The 25,449-nt window shown below is 41.1% G+C and overlaps 1 protein-coding gene across 5 annotated transcripts in view; it reads right to left on the bottom strand.

The window, feature by feature from the left end:
- Positions 1-25,449, bottom strand: part of FCHSD2 (FCH and double SH3 domains 2) — a 268,315-nt gene that overhangs the window by 99,117 nt on the left and 143,749 nt on the right. For all 5 annotated transcript variants that reach the window (XM_075919548.1, XM_075919550.1, XM_006130860.4 and 2 more), the window contains 4 exons: positions 19,109-19,253; positions 15,191-15,324; positions 10,109-10,163; positions 9,170-9,298 (listed from right to left, as the gene is read on the bottom strand). In XM_075919548.1, the coding sequence (XP_075775663.1) occupies positions 9,170-9,298; positions 10,109-10,163; positions 15,191-15,324; positions 19,109-19,253 (463 nt within the window). The remainder of the gene's footprint in view (positions 1-9,169; positions 9,299-10,108; positions 10,164-15,190; positions 15,325-19,108; positions 19,254-25,449) is intronic.

A 25,449-nucleotide genomic window follows, 5' to 3' on the forward strand; every position in this document is an offset into this window, starting at 1 on the left:
TACAAAGGGAGGAAGCTGGACATTTTGGTAGTGCTCAGTAGAAGATAATCAGGTATTGGTACCCAGGAAGGCACAGGAGTTGCTTTTACAGAAAGCAGCTGAAGCTTTTGGTATTTAGCTTCTTTTAACAGCCCTCTAGAATAGCAGTAGAGATTACTTTAAAATTCAAACGGGAGTGTTTACCCACCCACCCCAGCATCTCTTGTTTGTGCTAAAGTGATTGTCATTGAAATAGTTACTGTTGACATTTAAATGGTTAGCTCTTCTTAAAGTAGGGAAGGCATGTTTATTATTTACCCCTAATTAAGAACATTACACTAGCCCTAATACATGATTTTATTTCATTCAAGTTTTTCTTCTATCTCAATGTATGAAACTATGCAAAAAAGGCATTTATAACTATATTCACAGTCACAGGGGTTATAAACATACATTGATATCTTCAAATGTGGGTGCCAAAAGTTAGGGTCCTAAATCCGTATTTAAGCTTTTACATAAAGCCAGTTTGAGGACCTGCAGGATTTCTAACTTCAATGGGATTTGCCAGTGCTCAGCATTTCCAATCTCAAGTAACTCGTATTTAGGTACCTAAATATGAATTTAGGAGCTCAAGTTTAGGCACCCACATTTGGGTTTTTTAAATGAAAATCTAGATAATGGAAATCTTCAATTAGGTAACATTTGTGCAGCTAAATAACCACATTATAAACAGGGCAGGTTAAAAAAAAATCCACACACAAACACACATGGAAGTTGATCACAACTGCATTTTTGTCTACACACCTTTATTGGAATGTTAATGCATTTTAAAACCAACCCACCTGGCACTAGTAGAAAACTTATTGCGTGACTGTGGTTTAACACCTAGCTCACAGCTGGGTAGAGAAGGAGGAAATGAAAAAAATTGTTCTCTCTTTAGTTATTGCTTTTATAATAGAGAGAATTTAGATATCCGAATACTGAAAGGGAACAGTCATAGCTGAATTTATATCAGTAATAATTATACAAAAAATTGAAAATTTCCTGGTTGTAGAATATGACCTAGCATAGCATTAGCTGCATACAGAAGTACACTGGAAGTTTTCTACTTTTAACTTAAATATTAACAACATAATACGATGGTAAGACTATGTAAAAAAATTTCTGGCCACAACATGTTTTATCTACTTACAATGCTTGCATATGTCAACACACAATCAAGCGAATCCTACCTCTTTTTCTCACTTAGTCCATATACAGGCAGTCCCCGGGTTACGTACAAGATAGGGACTGTAGGTTTGTTCTTAAGTTGAATCTGTATGTAAGTCGGAACTGGCGTCCAGATTCAGCCGCTGCTGAAACTGACCGCCAGTTCTGACTTACATACAGAATCAACTGAAGAACCCCAAGTGTCCCCAAGTCAGCTGCTGCTGAATCTGATCAGCAGCTGATTCCAGGAAGCCCGGGGCAGAGCAACTCTACCTCGGGCTTCCTGTAGTCAGCGCTGGTCAGTTTGAGCAGCGGCTAAATCAGGACGCCTGGGGCAGAGTAGCTGGGGTGCTGCTGGGTTGCTCCAGTAGCGCCGCTCCTCGGCACTACTGGACCAACCCAGCAGCACCCCATCTGCTCTGCCCCAGGCGTCCTGATTCAGCCGCTGCTCAAACTGACCAGCAGCGGCTGAATCAGGACCAGAGCAGCTGGGGTGCTGCTGGGTTGGACCAGTAGCGCCCAGAGCGGCGCTGCGGGACCAACCGGCAGCACCCCAGCTGCTCTGCCACAGGCGTCCGGAGAAAAGCCTAGTCTGCTGAAGGGGGGGGGGGGGGGCGTACTAGCTGCAGGAAGACCAGCAGACCAGGAAGACACAGGCGGCGGACCGAGACGCACCGCGGTCCCGCCGCCTGGGTCCTCCGCGGCTTTGCTCCCAGTCTCCCTGGTCTGCTGGAGACACCAGGGAGACGGGGAGCAAAGCCTCTGAGGACGCCGGCAGCGGGACAGCCCAGGCGCGCCTGGGGTGCCCCGCTGCCTGAGCCCCCCCCCCCCTCGGCTTTGCAAAGCCGCGGGGAAGCCGGCAGCGGAGCAGTCCAGGCGCGCCTGGGCTGCCTCACTGCCCGCCCCCCCCCCCCCCCGTGCCTTTGCAAAGCCGCGGGGGGGGGGGGGGGCAGCGGGGCAGCCCCGGCGTGCCTGGGCTGCCCGAGCCCCTCCGCGGCTTTGCTCTGCGTCTTCCTGGTCTGCAGACCAGGGAGGTGCAGAGAAAGCCCCAGAGTACACGGGCAGCAGGACCGCGAGGTCCCGCAGTCCGTGTACTCTGGGGCAGCCCCGTTCATAACTGCGGATCCGACATAAGTCCGCGTAAGTCGGGGACTGCCTGTACTGAACATCTACAATATAATATTGGTGGTAATATACATGAAACCACATGAAAATTGCAGTTAATGCCGAACATGCCAATGTATCTTTTAAGCTGGATGGACTAACCAAAGTCAAACAACTGACACTGCATTAGCGGCCAAACAATAACTGGGAATAACTCAAGATGTTACCCAAAATCTATGGTGGCCCTTGAGGACCCTTCTATAATTGCTAAACCAGTTCAGAGTTCCTATCTTAGCAAAATCTCGAGTCCTAGCATAGACTAACTGGCAATTAAGAAAGTTTTAAACAATGTCAGCTAGAACTGCTGTGAATCAGGGATGTAAAAAGTCGTTTAAAAATGAACTGTGTAACTGCGAAAAATCCTAGCTGTTTCACGTACTGTATGCTCTGCAGAATAAGCTTACATACACTGCAGTGAAGCCTCCCCGGGAGCGGGAGTGGCAGCTGGGAACCAGCGTGTAACCTGCGGGGGGGAGGAGGGGCGGGGAGAGAAGGGGGAAGGGGCTGGAGAAGTTGGGGAGGCACCATCTTCTACCAGTTATCCAGAACAACAACCCTCACTAGTTAAGGGTTAACTGGGTAACCATTCACATTCCTATTGTGAACAAGTTTATATGACATGGTGCTCCCAAAGTTGCCAATAACGAAAGAGATAAACTGGTATTAGCATTAGGGGAAATCTTTGAAAAACATGCTTAGTGCAGACAGAGCCCCAGAGGTTGCCTCTTTCCTTATGGCCTGTCATTGCACCTTCAATTAATAGTAGTAGATCCAGTTTCAGAGACATGTGGGGTTAGGCAGCAAACTATTACCAATGTTTTATGAAATGTTGCCATTTCAAACTAAAGAAACGATACCAAAACACACTGGAGATAAAACAGAAGTAAAAACAGAATGTTCAAATTGTGTACAACTGGTTTCTTATTTAAATCAAGCACTAGACAATCTAAACTATTTCACTTCCCCATAGCAAAAAAGCCAGAAAGTATAGAGTAAATAGGGAAGGCACTTAACAGGTGAGTGTCTCACCCCCCCCCCCCAAGAATATCAAATATTCTATCTATTGATTGAATTCCCTTTCTCCCCAATTCCTCCAAAAGCCAAGACCATAATATTTAGTGCACAACAGAAGCTCTAACTAGAGGAGAAAAGTGCTTTAATTATTAATGCTACCAACCTCGTGAGGTTTGACAAACTGGGAAAGGAATTTTTTAATGATGGTTTTTATTCTGACATATATGCTCAAAAAAGTCCCCAAAACAAAGAAATTCTATCAGTAAATATATGCTATTGACCACCTGACATGTATGGGGACACTGACTTTGAAATGGGTCAGAAGATTTAGAGAGGCTACAAAATGCAGTAATAATGGGAGATTCCAACTATCCTCATACTAACTTGCTATATGTCCTCTCAGAAAATCAGTGGGGGTTTTTTTGTGACGGTAGTACCTGGTACACAATACCAGTAGCTCCAGTCAGAGCTTACCTGGAAAGAACAGAGTATATCGGCACCTCCGTACAGAAAATGGCCGACAGCCAGCTGGATTACATGTCTTAAAAGGTCAACGCCAGCCCCACCACCTTTTTTTGCTCAACAACTTCTCCCCTGGATTACCGGCACTTTTTTGTTTTGTTTTTTACCCCAAGAAAACCAACAACAACAAACACACACACAAAAAACACACCACTGAAGAAAATTGTGTCGAAATTAAATTTATAAATACCACAAATGACTGCTTCTTGGAGCAGCTAATTTAGAACCCACAAGGGAAGAGACAATTCTTGATTCAGTCCGAAGTAGAGTATAAAATTTGGTCCAAGAGGAGAATAGAGCTGAACAGCTCAGTAATAGCAAACATAACAATTCTAACTAACATCCTTGGGCAGGGGGAATACCTAATAATTGATCTGGTGGGTTTTGTAATGTACATCAAAACCAGGAAGCCTACCAAATAGTCCGTTGGATGACTGAAGTGCTGAAGTAGCATTCAAAGAAGACAAGGCTTAGTGGATAAGCTAAATGAATGTTTTGCATGCATCTCAACTGAAGAGGATAGGGGAGAGATACCCAAGTCACTCTTTCAGATGATAAATTTGAGGAACTGTCCCAGGTTGTCGTCTCAATAGAGAAAGTTTTAAAAATAAACTGAACAGTAATAAGTCACTAGGCCCAATGACATTCATCCAAGAGTTCCAAAGACATACAGGTTGAACCTTGTAAATCTGGGATTCCCTGGTCCGGCAACATCCGTGGTCCGGCAGGATCATGGATGTTTCTGGACCAGAGAGCCCCAGGTGCCAGAGTGTGAGAGCCAGTCAGAAGGCTAGGGGCAGCTCCCAGAGCCCCTCCCCCACCTGGAGGAGAGTGGAGGCTGAGCATCTCCCAGCCCCCCCATAAGATCCTCAATCCCTAATTGTGCATCTAACACGAGGTGGGCAAGAGGCTGCCAGTAGGCCAGATGTAGCCTGACAAGCCATCAGATCCAGCCAGTGTCCGCCTTGCCAGGACCCTTAGGCAGAGAGAATTTCACGCTTTAAACAGCTAGCTGCTCTCCACTCTGGATTGCTGGGGGAAGGAGCAGGGAGACTTTGCACACTTCTCTGCCTCCCTCCCCCCAGCAAAATCTCTCAGCTCCCATTGGCCAGTTTCACCTGCCTCAGGTTCCTGCATAGCTGCTGGCTGGGAGCCGCCTAGGTAAGCACCTACCAGCCAGAGCCTGCCTCTGGCATCCCAACTACCTGTCCCAGGCTGCTATCCAAATCCCTATACCCCTTTCCCTCCTTCTCCCAGGTCACAACTCCCTCCCAGACCCTGCACCCCCTCCTTCACCTCTCCCTCAGGCCAGAATCCTCTCTTACATCTATACCCCCTTTCTGATCCTGCACTTCATTCCCCTGTCCCAGGACACCACCCAAACCCTCTGCACCTCCTTCTTCAAGGTCACAATTCCCTCCCACACTCTGCATCCCCTGCTAGAGCCCCTCCTCCTGACTAGAATCCTCTCCTGCACCCTGTACCTCTGCCCCATATCACAACCCCTTCTTTCACCAAACTCCCTCTCAGACCCCATGCCCTCTCTTGCACCCCAGTCTCCTACCCCATCTGCACCCAACCTCCATCCCAGACCCTGTACCCCCTCCACAAAAGTGCAGATTGTGGAGTGGCTCCCCATTAAAAATGATAGCCCATCCCTGTTCAAATACAAGGAAGAAATAAGCATAATTACGCATGGTTCTTTGTATATCTCTGTAGCAAGCTTAAGTTTACAAATAATTTATTTCATGAAATGTGTCTTTCAAATTGTACATGCATCTAGACTCTGGCAGATACATTATGTACATTGAAAGAGCCTTCTTAAAAGCATATTTAAAAAAAACCTTTTAAAATCACACCTCAAGCTGCCATATTCAGAATGGTATGACTTAACCCACATTCTCATTAGACGAAACTATGCATTGTAATGCAAAAGAAATATAAATGAATAGAATAGTTAGTTAAGATAACTGGCCATGTATTTTATATCTTTAGCAAATAACATAAAACTGGTTTAATAAAAAAGAACAAAACAGCAAGCTTTGAAGGGAAGGAAGACAAAGCTTTAGAAACTGCAAGGTCACTGCAGTGGCAGTTGCACATAGTAGTAACTCTAAAAACTGTAAGTCAGCACTTAGTACAACAGACTGGATGCGTTCCAGCCAAGCAAGTCAGGCATCAAATGAGTGCACTGTGAAATAGATAAGCAGACCACTATCTCACCAATAAAAATAGACAGTGCAAATTCTTATTCTGGAAACAATGAACTGATTAAAGCTAAAAACATACAAGAAGCCAGTATCACACACTAAAAGAACTAGTCTTTGAAACATTTGCAAGTAAACTATGAACTTTACATTCTTACACAGGAGTAATGTATAATTAGCAAACATTTTAAAGCCTTTTGAATAATATAAACAGAAAATGTATAAACATCAGTTATAGTAAGCACAAAGGCTACTAGTCAAATCCATATTGACTAATTCCAAATAATAAACATAAAAACAATATGAACTACTTTTATACCTGAAACTGCTTTTTAAAAATAACTTTACTAGAAAAGTAGCATATAAGACACATTGCTTTTAAGAAATCCACAACAGGATGATGGCCAACTAACGAATCTTCCCCATTCTTAAAAGCTCGGCTTTCAAAAACAAACAATGGATGTATCAGTGAAATGTTCTGCAGTTTTGTGGGATTTTTTTAATCTGAAGATTAAATTTTTGCCAAATAAAGTGTGCAAAAATGCAATTTGTTAATTTCATAGTTAGACACACATAAAATTGGACATTGGTAATACTTTAGATTGCCAAAGACTACTAATTATTCTGGTTGATTTCTGCCTTCAGGACAATTCTTGAATCCGTATGTATTTGGTGAACCTGTTGGAGTGTGTTGGTATTTGCGACATACCCTGCAGGTGTGTTAATTTGGTAGCTTTTCCTAGCTGTCTAGTAGACCATATGGGTTTAATTTCCACTTGAGACAACAAATGTCTAATCATTAATGTTTATGCAACAGATAAATACCTGCCAATTTTTTTAAGACAGTCATATCCAGGATGCATCCTTTTTAAAAGCAAACTATGAACATTATGTCCCATAGCAATGGAGACTGGAAACTTAGGAAAGGAAAAAAATTATAGATTCACAGCTTTTGAGGCCATTTCAAGCGACTATTATGACAATCTAGTCTGACTTCCTGTGCAGCACAGAACTTTCCTAAAATTGTTAGAATATATTTTTTTAAAAAAATCCAACCTTAGCTTAAAAGTCATCAGTGATAGGGAATAAACCAAGAGCCTAAGTGAACTTAACCAATGATTAACCAGCTAAAAATTTGCCACTTATTTCCAGTTTGAATTTGTCTAGCTTCAACTTCCAGTCATTGAATCATGTTAATACATTTCCTCTGCTGGACTGAAGAACCCATTATTAAATATTTGTTCTCCATGCAGACACTTTCAGACTGTAAACAACTCATCCCTTAATATTCTCTGTTAAGTGGAAGAGATAGAGCTCTTTGAGTCTATCACTAAATCAGACTTTCTAAGCCTTTCATCTTTCTTGTTTCTGAACCCTCTCCAATTATCAGCATCTTTGTGGATACCAGAACTGGACATAGTAGTCAAGCACTAAGTTGTAAGTTTGTCAAACAGACTCTGTTCACGCACCCCAAGACTGCATTCGCTTGTTTGGCCACAGAATCACACTACAGCTAGAATTTAGTTGATAATCCATCACCACCTGCAAATCTTTTTCAGAGTTACTTTTTCCCAGGATAGAAGCCTCCATTACGTAAACAACACCTATATGCTTTGTTCCTACATGCACGTACAGTAAAAGATTTGTTAGCTGGCATTTGAATATCTGGAAAACTCAATTAACTGGCTTTGCCCCCAGACACCATACCCCCTGACTTCGAGCACGTGAGCCCCACTCCCACTTGTCCAACCAGCTGGCTTGATGCCTCTGGCCATTGCAGTGCTTATGACAGCTGGCACCGCTGGCTGCCGTCATCCTTAGCTGCCTCCTCCCCCGAAAGCCTGCCTCAAGCTGTTGGGAGCTGACTCTGCTGAAAGCCTCCCAAGAAGTTGGCTCACTCATCTGACAGCTGCATAGGATGGCTCTGAGAGTAAGGGATGGCAGGTATGCCCAAAGGTGCAGGGATTCATCACTGCGTTTTCCTCTGGGTAGGGGACAGGGCAGAGCAATAAGCTTGAGTATCCAGCACATTTGATTAACCAACAACCCCCATTCCTCATGAGTGCTGGATAACAAAACTTTTACTGTTATTTATATTAAATCACGTTTCCTTGTTCCCAGTTTACCATGTGCTCAGCCAGCTTGCTCTGAATCAGTAACCTATCCTCTTTTACTATACACCATCTCCCAATTTTTGTGTCATTTGTAAGTGTTATCAGTGATTTTGTTTTCTTCCAGATAATGGATAAAGATACTCTAAGACACTCCAATGGAAACACATACAATCAATGATTTCCATTTACTATTACATTTTGAGATCAATTAGCAAGCCAGTTTTTAATGCATTTAATGTGTGTGTTGGTATATAGTTTTAGTTTATTACTCAAAATATCATGCAATTCCAAGTCAAATTCTAGTATATCAGCATTATTACCTCTATCAACCAAACTTGTAATCTTATCCAAAGAGGTATCCAGATAGTTTGACAGGATGTATTTTCCATAAAACCCATGCTGATTGACATTAATTATATTACCCACCTTTAATTCCTTATTAATCAAACTCTGTATCAGCAGCTCCATTATGTTTCCAGGGATTTATATCAGGCTGAGAAGCCTATAGTTACCCAGGTCATCCTGTTACCCTTTTAAAATGTTTGCACAACACTAGCTTGCCTCAAGTCCTCTCTAGCTTATGCAGTGCTCCAAGACTTTTTGAAAACCAACAGTAAAGATTCAGCAAAATCCTTACCCAGCTATTTTAAAATAATTGGATGCAAGTTATCTGGATCCGCTGATTTAAAAAAAATGTCTAACTCTAGTAGCTTCTAGTGAACTGGAAAGAACATTATCAAATTATGTGACTATCATCAGTTTCCCCCAAAATCCTCTTATTTCAGAGCTGATGCTGATTAGGAACTTAGAGGATGGTTAATATTGTGACCAATGCTGGCATTTTGGAATAAAAGTATATGGATGTCACCATGTGTATTTCATGAAAACAAAGTTTATACTTCATGAATCTTCATTACAACCCCCAATAAGGAAAATCAAATTACATTACAACTCCCTTACCTTCATAATATTCACTAAATCTGTCTGATAGTAACGATCCTGGTGTGCATTAGCAGCTGCTAACGTGAGAAGGTAGTCATTCCTTGCATGGGTAGCCTTTGAATTACACTCGGACCGTCGTGCTTTTAACTATATTTTTAAAAAAGAAATTAAAATGCAAGGCAGCTGATTTTGTACTTTTATACTATGAGCAAAGCATTAAAATATATAGGCTTTTAGATGGACTTGTTGATGCAGTTTTGAAAAATATTTATATTATTTGTACATATACATTTAATTATAATTCTCATTAGGCAAAAATTCTAGTACAAATTTGTGAATGACTGAACAGATTCATCATGTGCTTACATTTTATTCTGGAAAGACATTCTGCACCAACTGGTTAGTTGTTTTAAAGACAATGCTACGTCTACACTGGCCCCTTTTCCGGAAGGGGCATGTAAATTTCACTAGTCGTCGTAGGGAAATCCGCGGGGGATTTAAATATCCCCCGCGGCATTTAAATAAAAATGTCCGCCGCTTTTTTCCGGCTTTTAAAAAAGCCGGAAAAGAGCGTCTAGACTGGCCCCGATCCTCCGGAAAAAGCGCCCTTTTCCGGAGGCTCTTATTCTTACTTTGAAGTAAGAATAAGAGCCTCCGGAAAAGGGCGCTTTTTCCGGAGGATCGGGGCCAGTCTAGACGCTCTTTTCCGGCTTTTTTAAAAGCCGGAAAAAAGCGGCGGACATTTTTATTTAAATGCCGCGGGGGATATTTAAATCCCCCGCGGATTTCCCTACGACGACTAGTGAAATTTACATGCCCCTTCCGGAAAAGGGGCCAGTGTAGACGTAGCCAATATGCCTGATAAAATATAAGACCTCTATAGATTCAAGGCATTAATTAAGTGACATATTGCTTTATTGTCGTTTTTCTGGGTAGATCAATTATTCTTAAACTCACCTTTACACTTGCTTTCTGTAAGCTTATCCTTGATTGAAAGAGACTAAGCTTTGACCTGTAATAAAAATCAATAGAATAGATTAATATCAGAAGCTCTCTCTGGGACACACAGCTATACGAACAAGCTTTCTTTTAAAAATTTGGATTAAATAAATATAATAAAATAATTCAACAGCATTTTTAAGTTTTTTTTTTAAATTTAAGAGTACAAATTAGGGGTTCTAGGAAGAGATTATGTACATTGAACAAGCTCGTTTGGATAAACAGTGACAAGTCACCTGGACCAGATGGCATTCATCCAAGAGTTCTGAAAGAACTCAAACGGGAAATTGTGGAACTATTAACTGTGGTTTGTAACCTATCCTTTAAATCAGCTTCCGTACCTCATGACTGGAAGATAGCTAATGTGACGCCAATATTTAAAAAGGGCTCTAGAGGTTATCCTGGCAATTACAACTGGTAAGTCTAGTGTCAGAACCGGGCAAATTAGTTGAAACTATAGTAAAGAATAAAATTTTCAGACACACGGATGAATATAATTTGTTGGGGGAAGTCAATGTGGTTTCTGTAAAGGGAAATCATGCCTTACTAACCTGCTAGAGTTCTTTGAGGAGGTCAAATAAACATGTGGACAAGGGGGATACAGTGGATATAGAATACTTAGATTTCTAGAAAGCCTTTGACAAGGTCCCTCACCAAAGGCTTTTAAGTAAAGTAAGTTGTCATGGGATAAGAGGGAAGGACCTTTCATGGATTGATAACTGGTTAAAAGACAGGAAACAAAGGGTGGAGTTCCCCAAGGGTTTGTCCTGGGACCCATCCTATTCAACTTATTTATAAATGATCTAGAGAAAGGGGTAAACAGTGAGGTGGCAAAATTTGCAGATACCACCAAACTGCTCAAGATAGTTAAGACCAAAGCAGACTGTGAAGAACTTCAGAAAGATCTCACCAAACTAAGTGATTGGGCAACAAAATGGCAAACGAAATTTAATATTGATAAATATAAAGTAATGCACATTGAAAAAAATAATCCCAGCTATATATATAATATGATGGGGACTAATTTGGCTACAACTACTCAAGAGAAAGATCTTGGAGTCATTGTGGATAGTTCTCTGAACAACTCTACTCAGTGTGCAGTGGCAGTCAAAAAAGCAAATAGAATCTTTGGAATCATTAAAAAATGGACAGAGAAAAAGACAGAAAATATCTTATTGCCTCTATATAAAACCATAGTACCCCCACATCTTGAATACTGAATATAGATGTGGTCGCCTCATGCATTGGAAAAGGCTCAGAAAAGGGCAATAAAAAGGATTAGCAGTTTGGAACAGGTCCCATATGAAGAGAGATTAAAAAGACTTTGACTTTTCTGCTGAGAAAAGAAGAGACTAAGAGGGGATATGACAGAGGTCTAATAAAATCATGACTGGTGTAGAAAAAGTGAATAAGGAAAAGTTATTTACTTATTCCCACAATAAAAGAACTAGGGGTCACCAAATTAAATTAACAGGCAGCAGGTTTAAAACAAACAAAAGGGAGATTTTCTTCACACAGCACAGAGTCAACTTGTGGAACTCCTTGCCAGCGGCTGTGGTGAAGTCTAGAACTTTAACAGGATTCAAAAAAGAGCTAGATAGATTCATGGAAGTTAGGTCCATCAATGCTATTAGCCAGGAGTGGTAGGAATGGTATCCCTAGCCTCTTTCTCTGGAGGTGGGTGACAGGGGAGGGATCACATGAGGATTACCTTTTGTGATCCCTCCCTCTGGGGCATCTGGTATTGGCCATTGTCGGCAGACAGGATACTAGGCTAGATGGACCTTTGGTCTGACCCAGTATGCCCATTCTTATGTTCTTATAATCAACTATCTTCACTGAATATTCTGATATGTTTTGTTCAGTCTTACACTAATAATTTTCAAACAATGATTAAATACAACACACCAGAAAGCTCTCGTGACAAAAACTCAGGAAGTTCTTTTGTTGTCTGTTACTTAATGGCTATTTGAAAGCCTTACATTTGCAACCAGACTTGCAAACTTAAGCTATCTATCTTGCATCACTGCCTCATTAGAAAAATACCACCAATCAACTCAGGTAAGGCTGAATGAATTTTTTTTGAAGGCAAGCTTAACCCTAATTTTGAAAGTTTGAATCAGAGGATAGGAATCAGCATGTTTGTGTATTTTTTTCAGTTTAATCATTTAAAAAAAGCTAGAGGCTATATAAGCATCTTGAGAACACTGAACTCATTCACAATGAGTTATGAAAGAAAATTTAACTAAAATGATGAACACTTGAATTCTCCAACATTATTGAGTTTATACCATACGGGCAAAATAGACTATAAAACAAACAATATGAGCAATTGCTTTAAATCAGAGCTTTCTGAAACATATTAACCCTGAAGAGATCAAAACAATCAATGTTTTCATAAATAAAACATTATCTAATAACTGTAAATTTCACCTTGTGGTTTACATCACTTAAGAGAAACAAGTATCCATCAATATCATCCAAGAAGATGACATCTGACACTGAGTAAAATCTTAAAAAACAACAAATAGTCTAGTAGCACTTTAAAGACTAAAAAACCATGTAGATGGTATCATGAACTTTTGTGGGGAAAAACCCACTTCTGAAGTGGGATTTGCCCACGAAAGTTCATGATGCCATCTACATGGTTTTTTAGTCTTTAAAGTGCTAGTAGACTATTTGTTGTTTTTTAAGTTTTTCCTGTTACAGACTAACTGGGCTACCCCTCTGAAATGGAGTAAAATAACAGCCTTAAAGAACAGTTATATACAAAGAGAACATCAAAAACTGTGTTTTGGTAGAACTAAAGCATCCATCCATGTAAAAATTATTCCTTAGTAAAATAACTTTATTCAATTTTTTTAAAAAGCCTTCTAAAATTTCATAAGTAAAACTGATAAAAACACTGATAAAAACATGTGATGGACACATGGCCAAGAAACACTGGAGATATTCCACAGAGATTTCAACAACCTACACCCCACCATCAACCTCAGCCTGGACCATTCTACACGAGAGATCCACTTCCTGGACACCACCGTACAAATCAACAATGGAAAATTAGACACCACTCTCTACAGAAAACCCACCGACTCATACAGTTACCTACATGCATCCAGCTCCCATCCAGAACACACCACACGATCCATCGTCTATAGCCAAGCCCTTCGATACAACCGCATCTGCTCTAACCCCACTGACAGAGACCAGAAGCTTCAGGATCTCTACCAAGCATTTATAAATCTCAACTACCCACCCAGAGAAACAAAAAAGCAAATTGAAAGAGCCAGACGAATACCTAGAAACCATCTACTTCAAGACAGACCCAAGAAAACCAACAATAGAACACCGCTTGTCATCACCTACAACCCCCAACTTAAACCTGTCCAACACATTATCAATAAACTACAGCCTATATTGGAACAGGATACCATACTCAAAGAGGCTCTGGGAGACAGACCCATAGTCTCCTATAGACAACCACCTAACCTCAAGATGATTCTTACCAACCACCACAGGACATACCACACTAATACCAACCCTGGTACCTTCCCTTGCAACAAACCCCGTTGCCAGCTTTGTCCACATATTCATTCTGCTGATACCATTATTGGACCTAACCAAGTGAGTTATAAGATCAAGAACACATATTCCTGCGCATCCAGAAATATAATCTACGCTATCATGTGCCGAAAGTGTCCGTCTGCTATGTACATTGGACAAACATCTCAGACACTTCGCCAAAGGATTAATGCCCACAAAACAGATATCAGACAAGATCACAAAGAGAAAACAGTTTCTTGCCACTTTAACCAGAAAGGACACTCTCTAAATGACTTAGCCACCTGCATTCTGCTACAAAGACCTTTTACATCTGCACTTGAAAGGGAATCCTCTGAACTGTCATTCATGTTAAAATTCGACACTTGCCAACAAGGACTTAACAAGTCTTTGAACTTTCTCACCCATTACCAAGACAGTTTCCCCAATTATCACCTGTAATACCATTAACTCACAAACATCCCACTCTCCCTACCTTTAATATCAGCAATTCACAGACACTTACCTTCCTTCCTCCCCCTTCCCACCCCCCCGCATCCCCCTTCTGTTCTGCAATGTGATTTGTCCTTTTCATATTTGTTCTTTTTTTTTTAATTGTATCCTTTGGTATATATGGTTGTGACTACTTTCTTCCACTATTTGATCTGAGGAAGTGGGTCTGGCCCACGAAAGCTCATCATCTAATAAACCATCTTGTTAGTCTTTAAAGTGCTACATTGTCCTGCATTTTGATAAAAACACTGACTTTCGCTATACTTGATCATGATGCCATGAAGTGGCAAGAGAAGGAAAGCTCTACAAAGCTGGGACTGCTACTGAAGGAGCAGATAATTGGCCTTTAGGATCCAGGGAGATCTGAGGAAGACCTGACCATTCAATATGAATCCCCTCTGATTCCACAGCAATTCCAGGGTCTCTGGAGCTCCCTTCCAGCTCTCTGGCAGAATGGCTCTAAGATGACTTACTCCACCTACCACTATCTCTGGAATCTCCCTCAAAGGGAATTCTGCATTAAATTAAGATAAGTCTCAGGTCTTCACTTTTGTTTTTAAAGATGCCATGTATGCAACTTTTCCATTCTTGGAGAACAAATTTGAGGGATGTTTCAAAATAGAAATATTGCAACAAACAGTGAAAAAATACAGGCCAAAGCCCAAAATGGAAACATGCAAGTTGTATGTTTTAGTGAAAGAAAGAGGTAAGATTACCTCCACAGGACAGAAACATTAAAAAGCTATAACCTCCAAGATATAACTTCAGAAAAGCAAAACAAACACTCCCCAAACAATTCTCAACTCTGAAGCAAAATGCATGCTTGAAACAATCAATAGGATGTATGAAAGCAAAGTAAGGAAAACCTCAACACAAGCTTTATTGAGAAGTAGAATCCTGCTCTTACAACATAACTGAGTGCAATGATTAATAGAAATATGATGTTTACACACAATTATTTATAGAGTTGCTATAATAAGAACATACTTGGCCTCAATATCAGCTTTTTCCCGCACTGCATGAGCCATCTGTTCAGTTTCAAAGTACTTCTTCTTGCTCTTAGCTAAATCTTTTACAGTCTCTTGTAATTCAGCCTGGATCTTTGTCAACTGGTCTACACACTACAAAACAGAATGCAACAAACAAGATTATAATAGAATTAACATCATTTTACTGTTATTTTTCAATAAATCTTGCACAGATCCATATGCTCAATAAGTCCCTTTAGGCTAACTACAAATTCTGTCCACCTTTTAAAATGATTCAAAACAAAGAAGTAACATCTTTTTATCTTAACTGCTTTTAAAGAACAACCATTAAATTCACAATTTTTTAAAATTTGCAGAGTTTAATAAAAAATGACTTTACATATTTCACCCACCTGGTCTCTCTGTTTAAAATGTTCTCTTTACAAGATCTGAAAGCACTTACTAAGGAAATTAGCTGCAATAACCCAGATGTAGTATGGGAATGCCAAAGGCACTTTAGCCAAAAGAGAAATTAGAAAATGACTTAGGGTATGTCTACACTACCACCCAAGTTCGAACTAGGGTGGTAATGTAGTCAACCTGAGTTGCAAATGAAGCCCGGGATTTGATTTCCCGGGCTTCATTTGCATAAAGCCGGGCGCCGCCATTTTTAAATGTCCGCTAGTGCGGACTCCGTGCCGCGCGGCTACACGTGGCACGGACTAGGTAGTTCCGACTAGGCTTCCTAGTCCGAACTACCGTTACTCCTCATTTCACAAGGAGTAACGGTAGTTCAGACTAGGAAGCCTAGTCCGAACTACCTAGTCCGTGCCACGTGTAGCCGCGCGGCACGGAGTCCGCACTAGCGGACATTTAAAAATGGCGGCGCCCGGCTTTATGCAAATGAAGCCCGGGAAATTCAAATCCCGGGCTTCATTTGCAACTCCGGTTGCCTACATTACCACCCTAGTTCGAACTAGGGTGGTAGTGTAGACATACCCCTAGAGACTATTGACTTCAAATAAGCGTAACTCCGCTTGTACTTCTGTAGCTTAAGAGATCATAGAAAGGATGCTATCATTTCTAACATTGAGGATAAGCACCAAAAAGTTAGCACTAACAACTGTAAATTAATGCAACTATTATATTCCATTTTAGTTTTTAAGAAATCACAGACATTTCATATTCCTACTATATAGTCTTCCTCCCAGCTCAACCAATGATTTATTTAAAACCATGCACTGCAGCACCGAAAATATTATCTGACGGATGCAAATAGTTTACTGGACAGAACATAGTGAAAGAACTTGTTTTCAAAAAGTTAGCAGTAGGCTATTATACTAGTAGAACACTTGCAAAAATTGAGAATCTCATTTCTTTTCCTCCAAAACTGAAAGCCAAGAAAAAAATATATACTCTCTCTGAATCTAAGAAAGAAATACAACTGATAATTCTGCCCTGGTCCAGCAGCCTTTGAACTGGAGTCATCCCGAACAAGGGAATTTGCCAAACCAGGAGGTCAGGCATCTGGGCTCTCCTGTAGCTCACTTGCCTCAAATCTTGAAAAGTTACAGCATGGAATGTCAGATCATTTTAGCTAACACTGCAACTCTGGCATCTTTGAGGCCAGGTCTTTACTACGCCAGAAATTAGACTTAAGATATGCAAATTGAACTATGAGAATTGCAAAGCTGGAGTCAACATATCTTAAACTAAATTTCTGAGTAGCCCTACTGTGGGAGGTGGAGAAAGAAACTCTCCCATTGATTTCCTTTACCCCTCATGACTCTGAGGAGTACTGGGGTCAACAGGAGCACCCGAGCATTCAGTTTAGCAGGTACTTACTAGATGTGCTAAATTGAACCCTGGAAAATCAATCTTCTTGGAAGTATAGACAAGGACTAAGATAGAAAGGCTCTGGAATACTCCAAATTAAACATGACAAAGGCTATACAAACAAACTTCGGGAAACAACGTAAATAAAGAACTTGAGTGTAATCCTTCTCTAAATTACTAAATGGCATCATTATTGTTAAATGGCATAATATAGAATTCTGAACCACAGATAGATTTTTTGGACAGCTGCAATGTGTTCAAACAGCACTCCCTTTACTTGACTTCCTAACTGCCCTGCGCTGAGCCTATCTTACATGAAGTGCATATCACAGCTGCATTTTTGCTAACTTCTAGATACAAACTGCTCAATCCAATACAGATATTTACATTTTGTACTCCCTCTTGAAAACTTCATTTTAAGGCAATCCTCAAATGACAACTACTTTCACCCTGCAGGACACTAAGATCCATAATTAGTTTCTCATCATAACACACAGTTCATTAGAACATGAAAAAAAATATTTAGCCTTATATGAACAAAAGTCCTGCACGTCAAAACAGACATTTTAGAAAAATTATAAAAGCAGTCTCCATGTAATGTTTTATTCAAAATATAATGAAAACTGAACTCTTCTGACTGCACATCTTAAGATATAAATCATTTTAAAATGAACAGCTGAAAGCCAGTGCATTGCATGGGTTACAACTGGGGGAATTCTGTGTCACTGCATGTGTGCAGATTTCATACCCTCATCCCCACCTTCAGACCACTCCTGTAACCAACTTCCCCAACCACACTTCGCTCCTGCACCCTACTTCCCAGCCAGACCTTGCACCTCCCATCCGCTCCTGCAACCATTTTGTCATCATGGGTAGTTGGCTGATAGTCTTCAGAAAGGTCTGACTTGAGTGGGATGAGCCACAGGCTAAAAAGTTTGAGAACCAGTGCTTTAGAGACTGCATGTGCAATTCCCTCAGGTTTAAAACGTGCTGCAACTCAGTCTATTTTAGGGATGTGAGTAACTGACTACCCGATAAGCCTAAGTATACTTGGTAGTCGAGTGGAGTACTCGACTACTCGCTTCCCCCATCCCCGCCTCTGTATGAGAAGTGGTGGGGGCGGGGGTGAACAGGAGCAGACTACCTGATAAACCTAAGTTTACCAGGCAGTCGAGTGGAGTATTCAACTACTTGCCCTCCCACCCCACTGCCTCTGTATACAGAAGCAACAAGGAGGGCAGGGACATAGTGCTGGGGGGGAATCAGTTTATAAGCTGGCTCCCCCTAGCACCAGCTCCTATCTCCACAGTGCATCCTCCCGCCCCCACCCCCACCTCTGTTAGAGGTAGGGGATGGGGTAAGGGAGGCTGCTGCAAATCAACCTCTGACTGCAGCAGGCCAAGGCTTGCTGTGGGCAGAGACTGCTGCCAGCAGCCCTGGTACATGGTGGTCCCAGTGGTGAGCCTCTCCTCCACTCCCCATGGACAGGGGCTGCCACTGCAGAGCAGCCCCTGTCCACAGTAGCCCAGGCTGGCCATGGGTAGAGGCTACTCCAGCAGCAGCCCCTGTCTGCAGCCAGCCACCATGTACAGGGGATGCTGCTGGAGCAACCTCTGTTAGTTTACTTTAAAATGCAGAGGCATGGTGGTCCCGGAGCGAGCCTCCCCTTATTGACTAATCATTTAGTCAATACAAATTGTATCAAATACATGATTAGCAACATACCAGTTCCTTAACATCCTTATCTATTCCATTGAAATATCATTTGGAAAAGGTCAACATCACTTCCAAAACAGGCTACTTTTTCTATATTTGAGTCACTATCGAATCAATTCAATCTGATTGCCAAAGCATGAAATTAGATTTGCAAAGTCTCCTTAATGGACCTTCAAGTCAATTCGAACATCTTCATTCTGGAATATTTAGCCCACTATTATGAATAACTGGTCCAACACAAACTAGCTGCTTAACTACTACAAAGGAATACATCTGAACAAGCAAAACAAATATGCAGATTCTTTAGAAATATTTCTACTGCTCTACAACTCTAAATGAAAAATTATAAAAAAAAGAGAGACAGAGAGAGAGAGAAAGAAAATACCTTTTTTAACTGCTGTTCTTTAAAGCATCTAACTGTCCTGGCTGGTTCAGAAATTAGGTTTTTGTAGTTTTCACAGATATTGAGCCGGGACTGGGCCACTTGCATTGTGCCTTCTAGAAATGATTTCCAAACTGGATACATGCTTCTACAAACAAATAAACATACATACATTAAAAGACTGTGAGAAGGGGGAAAAGGGAGACAGTATCATTTTTTTACTGCTAATAATTTTTTACTGCTACTAATCATTCATATAACATAAATGTATGCACTGCTTTAAAGAGTAGGACATGTTCTCTCTATTGAAGAGTTCATTGTTCCAAATGCTACAAACTCAATACCACCATAAAATCTATGGTCAAACACTTGACTGTGGTATCTGAAAACTGAACTGGGTTAGTACCGAAGATTCAGGTATTTACATATGATGATTAAACACTCTGCTTCATCCTTAAATTTCAATTTTTTTAAAAAAAACTAGTAGCTGATTCTCAAGAGTTAGATTTGTATAAAACTGAAGAACTAGATTCCTTTCTGTTGATATGCAAAGTAAATAACTTTTAGGTCTGTCAATTAATCACAATTAATTCATGTGATTAATCACAGTTAAAAATAGAATACTGTTACCAATTACAATTGATTAAATATTTTGAATGTTTTTCTACATTTTCAAATATATTGATTTCTATTACAACACAGAAAACCAAGGGTACTGTGCTCACTGTATATTGTGATTACAAATACTTACATTGTAAAAATGAGACACAAAACCCCCCATATTTTTCAAGTTACTTCATACAACTACTTTAATGTAATCTCTATTGGGAAAGAATCAGAGAGGTAGCTGTGTTTGTCTGAATCTGCTACAACAGCGAGAAGTCCTGTGGCACCTTAGCGTATGTCTACGCTACAGTGTTATTTTGAAATAGCTATTTTGAAATAATGCGTCTACACACAAAATGCATTTTGAAATAGCATTTTGCTGTTTCTAAATAGCACGTCTACACTGAGTGGACTCTGAATCGCATTTAAGGCTTGCCGGACCAGTTTCGGCAGGGCACCAGGTCAGGACTTACTGTGTGGGGTTGCTGCCTGAGGCTATCTGAGGTCTGTGCTTAAAGGGATCCGCCCGATAGCCAGTTCTCAGGTTTCCCTGCTTGCTTGTCCACCTCGATGAGGGACAGCAAAGCATTTTGTCTCTGCATGCTCTGGTTGCCCTCACACCACAGCACTCTGCAACATGGAGCCAGAGCTGCCCCTGGACACTCTGGTGATTCTCTTGGACACATTGCTCTGAGCCTGGTTGCACTTTCTGCAGGCTGCCATCCGGGAGGTCCATTGGGGGGCTGTCAGTATCCAGGAGGCTCTGCGGGAGAGCTTCCACCCTGAGGAGCACTAAGAGCCTCCCTGGGCTGCCCCACTGGGGGCTTGTGCCTCATTCCTCCTTCACGTCTTTCCACGTACTCCTTCCTAATTCCCCTTCCTGAAGTCTAATAAAATAGACTTATTTTCATGAACACAAACTCTATTTAACAAAACTGGGGGGGAGGGATGAAACTCTAGTGAGACTGGGGAAAGGAGGCGGGAGAGGGGAGAAAAGAGGGTGAGAGAGGGGAGGGGGAAATCTGGGAGGAGGGAGCTGGAAGCGGGAAGCAAGGGCAAGGGAAAGCTCAGCGTCTCACCAGACCAACTTGATTTTCATGTGAACCTGTTCCTGGGTTCGCATGTGGCCTTTGGTGGCCAGGCTGGCAGCTATCCTGCCATAGATGGCCACGTTCCTCCGTCTAGTGCGGAGATCATGGCAGGCTCCTGTGAGCTGGCAGACTGCTCCTGGGGACCAGTGGAGGGCTGGCTGCAAGTGGCTTGCTGGCTCATGTTTTAGGGCTACTGGGTCAGGGGCAGTGACTGCTGGCTCTGGGCTGGCAGGCTTGGACCTGGCACAAGCACTGTGGCCAGCATCAACCCCTTTAAGGGCTCCGGGGAGTGGGGAGGGAGAGGAGTGTTGTTAGTTTAGGCTCATGTGGCCACCAGGGAACCCTGGGAAGGCTGGAGGCCCCCTATTTCGAAAGTGGTGTTATTCCTCGTAGAATGAGGTTTACCAAATTTGAAATAAGCACTCTACTATTTCGAATTTATTTCAAAATAGCGGGTTGGCTGTGTAGACACTAGGAAAGTTCTTTCGAAATAAGGGTTATTCTTTTGAAATAACTTTGCTGTGTAGACATGAGCTTATAGACTAACAGATTTATTGGAGCATAAGCTTTCATGGGATTAAACAAAGGATTAAACAAAAACTGTGAATGGCTAGCCGATTACAAAAGCAATTTCTCCTCTCTTGGTGTTCACACCTCCACATCATCTGCCAAAATTGACCCTCGTCCTCCCTGACCAAATTTACTTCATTATCTCTAGCCTTACTCTTGATTGGAACTCTTTTCTTATGCTTGTATATTTATTCCTGCCTCTGGAATTTCCACTACATCCATCTGACGAAGTGGGTCTTTGCCCATGAAAGATTATGCTCCAATAAATCTGTTAGTCTATAAAGATGCCATAGGACATCTCACTGTTCTATCGCGAAAGTGTAACTTAGAAATGTAGATTTTTTTTTGTTACATAATTGCACTCAAAAACAATGTAAAATTTTAGAGCCTGTAAGTCCATTCAGTCCTAATTCTTGTTCAGGCAATCACTAAGACTAATAATTTTGTTTACATTTACAGAGATAATGCTGCCTGCTTCTTATTTACAAAGGTATCTGAAAGTGAGAATAGCTATTCACATGGCACTTTTGTAGCTGATGTTGCAATGTATTTACTTGCCAGATATGCTAAACATCTATATGCTACTTCATGCTTTGGCCACCATTCAGATGATATGCTTCCATGCTGATAATGCTTGTTAAAAATAATGCATTAATTAAATGTGAATTAACTCCTTAGGGGAGAAGTGAAGGTCTCCTCCTCTGTTTTAACTACCTTCTCCCGCATGTTATAGCAGTCTTGGATGATGATTCAGCACATGTTCATTTTAAGAACACTTTCGCTGTAGATTTGAGAAAACGCAAAGAAGGTACCAATGTGAGATTTCTAAAAATAGCTATAGTACTCAACCCAAGGTTCAAAAACCTAAAGTGCTGTCCAAAATCTGAGAGAAGAGAGATGAGGATTATGCTTTCAGAAGTCTTAAAAGAGCCACATTCCAATGCAAAAGCTACAGAATGCGAAGCATGTCGACCTGCTCTGCTTTGGACCATTATCAAACAGAACCCATTATTAGCATGGACACATGTTCTCTGGAATCATGGTTGAAACAGAGACACATGAATTTTTAGTACATCTGGCACAAATATTTTGTGACATAAGCTACGATAGTGTTATGAAAATTCCTGTTTTAGGTGACGTTGTGAACAAGCAGCAGGCAGCATTATCTCCTGCAAATTGTAAAGCAAACTTGTTTGTTTGAGAGAATGCCTGAACAAGAAGCAGAACTGAGTGGACATGTAGGCTAAAATTTTTTTGTACATAATTCTACTTTCCTAACTTCAATTTTCATGATAAAGAGATTATACTACAGTATTTTTTACTAGGTAAAATGAAAAATACTATTTCTTTTGTTTTTGTTTTTACAGTGCAAGTATTTGTAATAAAAATAAAAATTAAGTGAGCACTGTACACTTTGTGTTCTGTGTTGTAACTGAAATCAGTACATTTGAAAATATACAAAATATCCCAATATACTTAATAAATGGTATTTTATAATTGTTTAACAGTGCAATTAATCACAATTAATTTTTATTGGCTTGACAGCATTAAAATTATAATGGAATTTTATTAACATTAAAACTTTTTCCTCCTTTCCCTGTTTTAGGATTCCAGTTCATTACTATTAATTGAATCTGCTGTTGTAAGTAAAGGGACCTCTGAAAAACTCTCTCGAAAGCTAAAAGATGCTACATTGAAAAATCATATTTCTGTCAGCAAATTAGATGTGATGGGCAACCACTTGTTGTCAAGTATGTTGCCAGCACTTGACATTATCCTGATTTCAGACAATCTACAATCATACAAACAAGTAGAGAGACAAGGAAGGTAAGGTAATATTGGTTCATTGGACTAACTTCTGTTGGGGGGGGAGGGTGTGTGAGAGAGAGACAGACTTTCCAGATTACACAGATCTGTCTTCAGGTATGCACCAGGAAAATATGCTCAGTGTCACAGCAAAATAAAAGACAGAACATATAGTATAGCATAAATAGCACACATTTCAAGAGACATTTTAAGATGAATCAGCCTATCAACAGCTCTTCAGTCACAGGGAAAATGAAAGGGTAGAGGGACACAGTAGGGGAGAAAAAGAAGGGGAGGCACTTTTAGTGGATTATAGATTACTGTAATAAACCATAAATCCAATGTGTTTGTTTAGCTCATGGCATGCAGTATCTAGAAAAGTTATCAAATTAAGTTCCCAAACTTGTGTTTTAAAAGTGTTGGGCAGCTTTCCCTTGAAGACTGATAGGTCAGATATGAAGTGATCACTTCATGAAAAGGGTGGGTTTTTTTTTAATCATTTTCCTGTGTGAGTTCATTTGACAGTGTAGTGTTTGTCTGGTTTCAACCACATCGTCATTATTGGGGCATTTATTCTACTAGATAGGATTGCCACATGTCATGTTAGAAACATATAGGACCTTGAATGGTGTACCATGGGAGGCGCTGATCACTAACAGTGGAGATACATTTCAGGTAGTGCATCAGTTTTCTGGCAGGGTGTGGTGTCACTTTGAGCTGGTGTGCCCTAGTCAGTGGGGAGTTTGAGTCTGATGATGAGCTTGGAGAGGACAGGGGATTATTCGAAGGCTAGAAGAGATGGTTCAGGAAAGATTTCTTACTGGATAGGGTCCCCACTGAGAAGGCATTGTAGTTGTTTGCTGATACCCCACATGGGTTCCAGAGTGGTACAGTAGGTTACAAATGGGTGCGTGCTCAGAGGGGTTTTATTTTTGTGTTGAAGCAAGTTCTCTCAGGGGCATGGGGTGATTTATATTCAATTTACATTGGGTTTGTGGTTTGTTATAACAATCTACAACCCACTAACACCCATCCAACCCCAGGTGTCTTCCTCCCTCCTTCCTTTTCCTGATATGATTGAAGGAGTGAGAACAGGCCACTTCACCTTAAAGGGTCCAGTTAAATAGGTGTAAACTATTTACGCTAAACAAACTCTTTCACCTTGTATTTAGTTACGAAACTGAGCACATTTCCCAGTCCAGCCTTGAAGAACTCTGTGTAAGGCCAAGTCTACAGTACGGACCTATAAATCACTATAACCCCCAACTGACATAGTGAAAGTGACCTAACACCCCTGCAGAGAGAGCTTTTTCCATAAACAAAGCTACTCCCTCTCAAGGATGTGGATTAACTATGCCAATGGGAGAAGTTCTCCAGTCAGTGTAGTTGCATCTTCACTAAAGTAGTGCAGCTGCGCCTCTGTAGCAATGTATGTGAAGACAAACCCTAAGCTCGAAAGCTTAGGGCTTGTCTCACCAACAGAAGTTGATTCAGTGAAGGATGTTACCTCACCTACCTTGTCTTCTTAATATGCTGGGACTGACAGGACTATAATACCACTACATACAACAAACAGATAGAGGCAGTTCAACAATTTTTCCTGAGTTGCCTGCAATTTCCCCCATCAGATGGTATAGGCCTCTGTGGCATTTTTTTGGGGAGGTTAAACTGGCAGCTAAGGGGCAGAGCCCCTGAGTGGGCACAACATGGCCACTGCCTCAGTGAATGCTGGGGCAGCAGCTGTGTCAACACCCCCACAATCAAGAAAGGGGATAACTAATGAAGGGGTAGTATTCTGCAGGCTGGAGAGAAAGAGGCTGCCTGGGGCCAGCAAGGGAGGGGACTAATGGTCATTACAAGGGAGGAGCCAAGATATAACAAGGACTGGATGTGCAGAAGAGTGACTTGGGCAGTGTGTATGTATGGTGGTGGGGAGTAAGGGATCAGGTGCACAGGGCAAGCAGGGAGAATATGGGCAGAATGAGAAGCAGAAGCTCAAGGAAGCCAAAGCCTGCATGCTTGTGTACACAATTTGTACGCACTGAGAGATGAAAATTCAACTTGTAACTGTCTCTCACTTTGGACAGGAATATTTCAAAAAACAGAATGCAAACCAAAAATACTATATATCCCTTTAAAAAAAAAAGAGCTCATGATTTTAGATCAAGTGCATGCATTTTCAGATTCTGGCATGACTTTTGACCTTTTGAGGCTAAAAATACTGAGACTGATATAAACCACCACTGCAACCCATTTTCAGCACTTGATTTA

The sequence above is a fragment of the Pelodiscus sinensis genome, chromosome 1, assembly GCF_049634645.1.
Source record: "Pelodiscus sinensis isolate JC-2024 chromosome 1, ASM4963464v1, whole genome shotgun sequence".
Classification (NCBI taxonomy): domain Eukaryota; kingdom Metazoa; phylum Chordata; order Testudines; family Trionychidae; genus Pelodiscus; species Pelodiscus sinensis.